We start from the raw sequence: 11,026 nt of genomic DNA, 5'->3' as shown, positions 1-11,026 counted from the left end.
ACGTGCTGTCAAAGTTTTCATGTTATGTTTATGACATTATACCTTTCTATTTCGTTAAAAAATACCATCTTTTGGTCTTCTTCACAGATGTATATATAGCCTCAGAGTAAGGTTTTATGTTTGGGTCAGCTGTTATCAGTTTTCAACATATCTTCATGAGAATGCCTTGATGATATACACATATGAATTTTGATATTATATTGGATGTGTTTTATCCAAATTACAATGTTTTTTTTTAGCTTCTGTATAATGGCAAGCATACTTGGATCTCCAACACACAACGATAGAGAGTTGTGTTTTGTCATTTTTTTTTCTATATCTGTTATAGCCTGTGTATGTTTACTGTACAAAGGGCCTACTGATGGAAGGTTTAACTGTTTTAATGGTTTTAGTTTTATAGGCTTTGTGAATGTTTTTTAATGATTTTAATTGATGGACGGTCGCTGTGAGCTCAAGTCCAGCTCATGCAGGCTTTCTCTCCGACTGTACGTGGAAAGGTCTGCCTGAAACCTACAAATGATCATGGGTTTTCCTCGGACTCTGCACGGTTTCCTCCCACCATAATGCTGGTCACCATCATATAAGTGAAATATTCCGGAGTACAACACAAAACACCAAACAAATAAATATATAAATAATTGATAGTAATTTTCAAAAATTTACCTGTTATACAAACTACAGCTTGTTTTCTGTAGTAAACAAGAAATTAAGCCTCCTTGCAGGACAACAGTTTCTTGTATACAGGCTTACTGTGACTTTATTGCTTAGGAAATTTATGGACTTCACGAGATTTGCCATTTTTGTAATCAAGAAAAGTTTCATGTAGGCTACAATTTTTATGCACATATGCCTACCTACATGAAGGAGAACAAGAAGGGTATTGGGTGCCTCTGGTGATTTTACCATTTTCTTGTTTTATGGACACACATTCAGATTGGCTTCATTCTGTTCTCCTGTAAACACAGATTTCTACCAGCCTTTCTTGTAGGGCTAGATTTTCTTATGCAATCACTTATCTAGATAAGCTTAATGTCTCTAGCTCTTTTCCCCAATTTGTAGAGTGTAAGAATTTCACGGATTGCCGCATGCGCAATTTTCATATCAAAGACCACTGCCTCAATTTTGTGTATGAACTCCCCACAATGACATCTTTACCACCACAACACTTTTATCTATTCTGATTTCATTGTCTACTTGACGGCTATAGCAGGCGACCTGGTGGGATTTTTTGAATGCCTTGTTATTTATTTGTTTGTGCATGTGTTTTTTTATTGCCTTCGAATATAAGGGTACAACAGACATTGAATTTCGTTGTCAGCAGTTTATCTTTCGAACAGCCGTCGTGTACCTTATCAAAAAGTAAGTGGAAGTTGACTTTGGACATCGTTCGGTTGATTAAAAGAAGATGTATTATAAGCCTTTTTTTATATTAAAGTAAAAGAAAGCTAAAATACGAAGTAAGATTCAACATACGGATAACTGAAAAATATGCGTAAAAATACTTCCATTTATTTTTTCAGATTTTTTGAATGTACGGTGGGCTTTAAGAGCCATACTGATGGTATTATCAACTCGTATCACATCACCCTTTTCTCCTGAGGTTCACCAGAAATAAGGACTTTTTGGGAACGTTAGTTCATTAATCTTTTACTCGTGCATAAAAAGACTTATTACAACATTCAGTGCCTTGATGAGAGTTGGATAAACTTCCTGTGACGTCAGAGTTCCAAATCAACACAACAGTGTGGCAAGTCCTGCTTTAGCGCTTAATATGGCTATAGGAGCCTATATATATATTTTTTTATTTTGTATATTTTTTATTTTGTATTAATCAACATGCATGTGCTATATATCGTCTTCTTACGATGTGATTCGAAGCTACTGGTTTTGATTATTGTATAATATCTGGATTTCTCTTCTGGGAGATGTGATTGAATCTTGATAAATCAAAAGATACGTTGTAAACTTTCGTGGAAGACAGTCCAATTAAAGCTAAGATTTTACATATTTATATGTCCTCTGCTTCATTTTTTTCTAGGCAATGTGTCCTCTGCTTCATTCTTTTCATGGCAATTTATTTGGTACCAGGGATATAGAATCCATACTTGCCGTCTGTGCATGCCTCGTTAACCTGTTTATATTTTATATAATATTATGATCAAACTTTGTGTACATTCAACACATATAACATGATCGAAGGAGTGAAGCATTGCAAATTTAATTAAAATTATGTAAATGGCATTTTACTTCGATCTAGTGGCGGAATTAATCTCAGCCTTTGTGCAAACAGCATCAAACATGTAAAGTTGGAGAACGAGGGTGTTGCAAATTAGCAATAAGCGTCGGCGCAACAATGAAGCATACAAAACCAGTGTTTCTTCATGATAAAGACTGGAGGGAGTTTCACAAGTTCCCCATTGTGATGTTATTTAAGACGTCATCTACATGAAGTTGAGACTTCCAGATGTCTACTGACAGTTTTATCCGGGGGTTCCCCTTGACCGTCAACTCAAAGTCGCTGTACTTAGAAAGTCTGATTTTTTTAGTCAGTTACCTCCCCTTGTTGTCTAGACCACTCGAGGATCTTCGGTGAACTTCAAATGTCAGACATGGCACTGTATTGTAATTATGCGGTCTATGGGTACTTTACAAAACATTATCAATAGAAAGGAAGATCGTATTTGGTTCACTAGATGTCTAATTTTCTTACAATCTATTGTATTGTTTACATGTGCGATCCACGAGCGAAGGTTGCATTTTGGGAATCTTTGCGTTGCCTCATTTGCATGTTATCTCGTCAGGCGGACAGTTTAGATCAGGGACGGATTTCCCTTTACAATTCTCTTAATTGACAATTTGCGGAAAATATAGAGCCAGAAGGTTTATTTAGGAGTCAAATGAAGGTCATTTTGTTTTTAGCTGAACCAAATCAAAAATTCTGAATTTCTTTCAGGTATGTGCTTTTAAGAAATTTTTAAGAAATGTTCAGATCACCCAGATGATGCACCTCAGACGGGAGTTGCCCACTGTCTGAGAACGAGAAACAGTCAACATATTTCATGATGAGTGGAACATTGAAAATTCAACATACATGGCAAATATAGATTTATTACCTGATAACGAGAATTTCACTTAAAATTATGTTAATTGCATTTTACTTCGATCTAGAGCATGGTGGAAGTAATTCCAGACTTTGTTTAAACACCATTAAACATTTGAATTTGAAAAACGGGGATGTTGCAAATTGACAAGCGTCAGTGTAACAGTGAAGTATACAGGCCAGTATTTTCTCATGACATAATTTAACTGATGTCGATACGATTTAAATTTAACAGGATCGTCATTATTTTACCTATTGAAATTGTGAATGGGAAACTCGTAAACTCCTTCCCGCCTGTATCAAGACGGTCCAAAGTCGAACTCATTTGTTTTTTCCTTTATTACGTCATAATTATCGGTGTACGTGTGGGCATAAAACATAAATGAAGTACCCAAGCGCCACAACGTCACAGAAGAAAACCTTGCGTTCTGCTGTCATTCGGGCCTTCTGTGAAGCTCGTCCTCGAGTCTCCCATTGTATGCAATCATATAGGTTATGTGTCGGTAAGGTAATCAAAATAGATATTTGTTGTGCTTTTCAACCTGTACGAGTCATTACTGCTGTAGGAGAGTTGGACTAGTAGTAAGTGTCACTCAAAAAACGTTTCAGCCTCTGCCCATCTCTTATGTGTAAAGTTGGTGAGGAAAACCCCGCAACATTGTAGCTGTTCTCATGTGCAGTGAAGATTCAGAGAAGCTGGGCGGTGGCGTCACAATGACGGCGTCATACATGTAGAAGTACCGGTTGCTGTGTGGATTCGTTGAGTGTATCCGGGTTTGTGTGATACCTCTAAAATATGATTTTCATTTTTGTTGACAACTATTTAGGACAAATGCCTCTCCATGCCTACACTTCATACACCTCTTTTCTGGAAGGTGAGCTTTGTCTTGATTTATAGCTTTGGGATTTAAAATTAAAGTTATACTCGGCACATCTGTGTAGAAGTGCGATCGATTGGTCTCAGCTACCATGCGTCCTGCGTGTTTCCTTTTTAGGTAGAAGTTTTATCTCTTTGAAAGTTTTGTATTAATCTTTATATATGCCTTTTGCAAGGTCATCCTATAATTGTACTGCTTGTTATTGTTCATTGACTTCTAATTACGGGAATAGTGTATGGGTGTAAGATTTTTAGTGCGCTAAGCGTCATTTTGCCATCTTTAGTGATCCTTTTTTAAAAATATATATTATTTAGATTATTGATTAGTTTAGTGTTTACTTGATTTCTTTTGCATACTAATCAAACAGACACCCAGCATCCGTTTGTCGAGAAGTACGATTCATGGATTGGCGTGAATCCAACAATGTAGCGAATTTTGCTTTCGTGCATAAGATAGTTCTATATTTTGTTTTGTTTCGGATGGTTTCTTTTTTATTTAAGCAGGTTTTGTATTAATAAACTTACCAGTACTGCAGTCCTACCGAGGTGATGCGAGGATTATAACCCAGCGCACACGGACATCATTTGTTGTCGAAAACGAGATGTCTTGATCCAGGCAATAAAAAAAAATCCTCGAAATTTACTGATGAGCAGGTAACCACAACAGGAATTTCTGAATCTGGAACACTTGATCCAAAGTGTGAGATCTTGTGAGATCGTTGTCGTAAACATCAACCAGTCATGCAACGTCTATGGAAATGTCATGTGGCCTCGAAGTTATCATGTGACTGTCTTTCGCCGCTGGAATCTTCAAAAATGGACAGCAAATGTTGTTTGTAAGTGGGTACCCGATATTCCGGTTCATTTGACACCGGTATCTGAACATCCGGTTTTCGACAACAAATGTTGTCTGTGTGCTTCAGCTTTTGATAAATCGCGTGGCTGAAAGCATGCGTACATGTTTTACTGTCGTAATACTTCCAGAAATGATCTTAATTGCTCTTTCGCGATTTGTATCAATCGGTGTTACCAATTACCAATTTTCATACTGTCGTCGCTGCTCTAGTTTGCATGAAGCAATCTAGTGGGTTATTTGGGGCACACCGTGGTTTCCTCTACTCACAGAAATGACATCGCGTGAAAAATTGTCACCATCAGCCCATTGATCCCTTCACAATTTTGACGCCCGATCACGCGCTCCACCACTTTAATTTCTCACTGTATACCCTATGTCAGAGAATGTCTGTGTTGGGTTGTCAAACACCCATTTGTCATCATGGAGTCACATGTTTAAAAATCAGGACATAGTGAGGAAATAGCGTATCAGCCTCTTCTTGCGAATGCCTCCTTCTAAATTGTAGCCTTTGATGATCTATTTACCGCATCTTGTTTTCACAGAATGATCTTAATCACGTTCAAAACACCCTTGACCCTCATTGTAGATGAGCACCATGCATGTAGTCAGTGCGGTTGATAAACGCCTCTTGTAGGTCAGACATGCAGCTTTATATGGTCAAAACTTAGGTGAAATCTATGCGTGGAAGCAGACATTGGTATTCCAGCCGTCAAACAAAAGGGACATTCCAGGTCAGTAATCGCGATGACCATTTCCCAAAACGTCGTTTTGGGAAAAGAAAATAAATAAAGTTCGAAAGTAGGACCGAATCATGCAAAGAGAGGCTGCCAACAGTTTGCAATGATGTTGGAAAGACCCGAAAAGATGAATGAGCGGAATCAGATCGCGTATTCAAATCGCGTACCATACTAGTATATAAATTGTCGATAATAAAATATGTATCTCGGTTGCGATTTGATTACAACTGTTCATATATCCAACGTGGCGACCTGATTAAACGCCATGAATACACGACCCGTAGCCCCAGGATAGGCGAGATTAACGCGGCATGAAACAGTGTCGGAGATTCTTGAGGCTTCGTCAGTATTAACTTACAAGAGAAAAAATTGTTGTACTCATAGTAAAACTTGTGAAACTTAGAGTGAAGGCGTTTCATGGAATAACCTTGACACACAGGGTTTTGCAGTAATAACTTGTGACGTTAACTGAAATCATCACACAACACATAGGATCAAACAAATGCTACAAGGCGAGATATGGCGCGCCATATCCTGGACCATTCGGTATATTGCTATCCAAGGATGATTTACAATTAAAAACATACCTCTTGTCGTAAAGTCGATACCAGAAATTGTTTTGGTTTCTGTATAATTGCAGGTCCAGATAAGATGCACCCCCTGGAGAGTCTGTAGTTGTGGTTTCCTGTAAATCCAGCAAAGGTGGATAAATATCTTTCACAGCTTTTGCTATATATAGATTGTTTATAGCTAGTAGATTATCAGTATACAGTTCCGTGAATGAAATAGATAGGACCTGGTGAAGACTTAGCAGCACTATATCGATAACAGGGGCACATTTTAGTGAATGAATCTTCACTGATCCTTCAGTGACATGCACTGGACTGCCCTTGCCTATAGGGACAAAAGGAGAGCCATCAACAGCACACAAGAAGGACACTTGGCACCGGCATCCCATATGTTTACCAGTTATCTTCTATGGCTGTAGATTTGGCGTCAGGTCAGGTCGGCTCCCCTGGATGATGAGAACTCTGCAAAGCAGTTGACGTTCCTCAAGCAACTGAACAACCTTGTCATGGACTTTAGTTTTCTTCAGTCTTTGGCCTTAGTCTCTTCACTGATCTAAGAAACCCAGAGTTTTGATTTGTTCAGCACTTCTGTCTGTTTTCGGCAAAGCGCGGAAGGTAGTTAGTTCTTCCCAATTTCTGGTACCATACAAGACTTCTCTGCAAATGGATTACCCGATGAAGGCAACTCTTTGAAGGGGTCAGCGGTTGCCTTTGACCTCACACCATCTGCGGAGAGCTGGTAGTGTTCCAAGTCGCTCACAATCTATACGTTGAAGACATTCGTATACCAGCCGTCAACTAGGCCGGAATCATGCAAAGAAAAGTTGTCAACAGTTTTCAAAGATGTCTGAAAACGTAAGGCGAATTAGTGAAATCAGCATCGAAACCATGTACCATGCTAGCGTAGAAGTTGTCGATAATAAAATATGTATCTCATTTGAGCTTTGATTGCAACTGTTCGTACATTCAAAGTGGCGATCTAATTCAACACGATGAATAGACAGCCCCTAGTCCCGGGTTAAGCGGAATATAGACACAATAATGAAGCAGAGTGCCGGATGTAACGGTTGGTAATAAAGAACACGTAAATGCACGTAGTTCCATTTCTTGGCATTTACTGACATATTTTTGGGCTACATTCTGTCCGTCAATGCTCTACGTTTAGTACGTGATACGGTCAGTATGTGATACTTTCAGTACGTGATTGACTGTAAACAAAATAAACGACAACATTTTACGTGTCAGCTTTACATCACACATTCTCCGTTATGATTAACAAGAAACAGTACAATTTGTGCTAGTACATGTATGTTAATCAAATACATGCTCAGTTACATAAATGAGAACAAAACAGATAGTAACAAGTAAATAAAAACGATGAAAGAATAGCTCGAAAACATTCGCATTTCACTGCGTACGTTTAACGTTATTTTTATCACATTCATATGTACCTGAGATAAAGGGGAACAACTCGGGGTTAAACCATGCCAACAAGGCTAAAACACATCTCATTTTCACGAACACAAAAGGCATTTTGGCCACTACACCGGAGGTTATTGACGCTCTTTCTAAGCTTAGAGTGAAGTGTTTGCAGTAATATCTTGTGACGTTGATTGAAATAGTCACGCAACACACAGGATCTAACAAATGCTACAATGCGAGATATGTACACGCCACATGCAGGACCCTTCAGTATATTGCTGTCCAAGTCTCTTGGAAGACTTGGAGACTAAAAGTCTGGTCGGTGAACATTGAGTGAGTGACGGTAACCTCTGGTTTCGCTTCGACACAGCAACCTGCGGATGGTCGTGGGTTGCCACCGGGCTCTGCCCGGTTTCCTCTCACCATAATGCTTGCTACCGTCGTATAAGTGAAATATTCTTGAGTACGGCATAAAACACCAATTAAAAAAAAATGCAAATTGTCGCACTGTTCTCACTTCTCCCATTTTCCTCTTTGTTGTAACTCTTTTCGTATGATATTTATCAACGTGCAAGTTTTCGTCACGGTGGAATTATAAACAGCACGATTTTAATAATATAAACATGTATATATATATATATATATATATATATATATATATATACATTTATTTCAAATTAATTACGTATGAAATGTTCGCATAAGCTTCATAACACATTTTCACTTTATCGAGATCGTATTCTCGATAAACGGTAGTGTATTATAATGCAACCAGGATTAGTCATATGCACGCCTACATCTACTATCATTGTTGATCAAACGTTGCCCCATATACGTGTACAATGTACGTGTGAGAACTGACAAAATAGAAAGATAACCTATGCTGATGAGATCATGGCCATGTATATTTTTAATGCTTCCGAAGTCCACCCGTAGCCAGCGACTGCTTTGTTCAAAACCTTTTACCACAACATTTATTAATGTAAAAAAAAATGTTTATAATCCGTAATTTTTTATGGCTGCATGGAAAAAAAACAGGAGTAACCGGCCTAAACCACCAACCTTTGAGAAGTAAATGGCAAATTTTCCCACGTGTGACGCACATATAGGCCTACTCACACCATAGTGGTGGAAAGCAATAGGCAGAGGTGGTCTCGAAAGAACGTTAGGCTGCGTTTCCACCAAGTTTCACATGACACGTGACATGTCACGTGTCACGTGACAAGAAATAGGAACATATGATTTTGGTCGGAACCGTTTCCACCAATGTCACGTGTCGCCTGTCTCATGTCTCGCGTGAAATGACACGTTTTCGAAGAATGAACATGTTCATTCTTTTTCTTGTCTCGTGTCACGTTTTGCTTTCTGATAGGGGGTTCCCCTGGGTTTTCCCCAGCTTTTAGTTTCGTTTTCACGCCATGTGTTGCAACTTCTAAACATGAATGACTACAAACATAACCTGATATCCCTCGTCCAGAAAACCCCACTTTTGTGGGATCCCAGACATAGGGATTATAAGAATAAAGATCAGCGGAAACAAGTATGGGAAAAAATAGAAGAAATGCTCCAACCACCAGAAACAGGTATTTGAAATTTCTAAACTTTATTCATCAAAAAGTACAAATAAACACTAATTTATGAACAGTGTTTTGACTTTCTAGTCCTCGAGAAGAAGGACATTTCGGAACATATTCTGATCTTGCCACATGACACTGCCGCGAGGATCGTTGAAAAATGCAGCAATCAGATCACGTATTTCTGTGGCCTCATCTGAGTTTCTGCCACCCTGCTGAGGGCGCAGATTCATCAATCCTTGTTCATTGTTAGGCCTGATTTCATAGTTAATTTCTGATGTCCGATCTATCATATGTCCATCTCTTCTACGGATGAAATTGTGCAGAACAGTACATGCATTAGTAACTGTAATTGCTCTGTCTGGTTGTAGGCGCATTGGGCGTTGAAAAATCTCAAACTTCTTTGCCAATATGCCAAAAGTGCACTCAACTGGACGTCTAGCTCTACAGTGCCGATAATTGTAAATCCGCTTAATTCTGTCAAGCGTTCTGGCTGCATATGGCTTCATGAGGTTTTTTTTTCAATGGAAAGGCTTCATCTCCAACAACCTGAAACGGTATCCGTTTCTCTGTGGTACTGACCATGAAAGACTCATCCGGTATGTTCAACCTCTCCTGGTCAAGAAGCTGGCTTATTCTTGAGGCCTGGAATACACCTGCATCACTCACTCGTCCGTACTGTCCACAGTCTACTAATGTAAAACACGAATCAGCATCACTGAGTGCCAAAAGCACAATACTGGGATACCCTTTGTAATTGTAGAAAAGTGATTCGCTGTTCATCGGGTTAACCAATGCCACGTGTTTACCATCAAGACTGCCTATAGCAAATGGATAATCCCACAAATCTCCAAATCTTTTCGCCAAACTTTTCCACTTGTCCTCATTTGGAATGGGCATTTCGATAGGCTGAAGTACTTTCCATAGGACCTCACAGGTTGCTAGTACATGCCGAGCTATCGAAGTCTTGAACATATGGAAGGGTACAGTCATCGAGGCAAATGATGAACCAGTTGCGAGACATCTGGAAAAAAAGAAAAGCATAGTATTATTATACTTAATATACAGCTGTCATTATGATTGTAATAAGAATGATATAAATCAGGGTTCACACCAAAATCCTTGACTAAGCTCACACCATATTTGATTTATGAAAACTATCGGCTAATGCAATATTATTTGTTACAGGTGTTACTGCAAAGGATACATGGACATCACTTACAAGAAGTTATAACAACGCACTACAACGCATGAAAAATAAATCTGGTGATGGAGCTGGAAGTTCGAAGCCGTGGGTGTTCATGGAAAGTATGAGATTCCTTAAAATCATCAAGGACAAAAGGTCCACCACATGAAATCTCAGTACCAACAATGATGATGTCGAAGAGCTGAACGAGTCTGGTTGCAGTGTTGACGACAACGTCAGTATACTGGAGCAGGCGGTAAAAGGTTCGGGGATTCTTGATGAGAGCAGTATCACCTCTCATGCAGATGATGAAGATAATTTGACTGACCCACCATCACAAGCTCGAGCATCAACACCATCAGTCCTCAAGCCGACTTTAACTGAAAGCGTCGTCAAACAGAAATGCAGTTCCAAACGTCGTGCCGAAGAATCAGAAACTGCCTTATTCCAATCATTAAAAAGAAGGGTGGATGAGAAATCTGTTGCTCGGGAATGTCCAAGAATGGGATTCTTCAAATCCTTAATGCCAAAAGTACAGTCCCTAACTGATGACCAGTTTATTGAGTTCCAGCTGAAGGTTTTGAGAGATCTGAAAGAAGTTTCAAAGCCCGTGCCCCAACCAATCTACTTCACACAAGAAGTAATGCCACCAAACATGAATAACCCCGGAACTTCCAGTGACGTCTCCACCAGCTCTGGGACAGT

General features: G+C 39.1%; 1 protein-coding gene across 1 annotated transcript; it reads right to left on the bottom strand.

Annotated features, from left to right (window-relative positions):
- Window positions 1–9,615: 9,615 nt before the first annotated feature.
- Window positions 9,616–10,035, bottom strand: LOC135466433 (uncharacterized). Its single transcript, XM_064743939.1, has one exon. The coding sequence runs from the start codon at window positions 10,033–10,035 to the stop codon at window positions 9,616–9,618; it is 420 nt and encodes a 139-aa protein (XP_064600009.1).
- Between the last annotated feature and the right edge of the window lie 991 nt (window positions 10,036–11,026).

Source organism: Liolophura sinensis, chromosome 1 (assembly GCF_032854445.1).
Source record: "Liolophura sinensis isolate JHLJ2023 chromosome 1, CUHK_Ljap_v2, whole genome shotgun sequence".
NCBI lineage: Eukaryota > Metazoa > Mollusca > Polyplacophora > Chitonida > Chitonidae > Liolophura > Liolophura sinensis.
Note: the sequence above shows the minus strand (reverse complement) of the source record. Positions and strands in the feature narration are given on the sequence as shown.

Bases quoted from the DNA above. Each gene is read 5' to 3' on its own strand.
- LOC135466433 (XM_064743939.1), bottom strand. From the start codon at position 10,035: ATGCCCATTCCAAATGAGGACAAGTGGAAAAGTTTGGCGAAAAGATTT.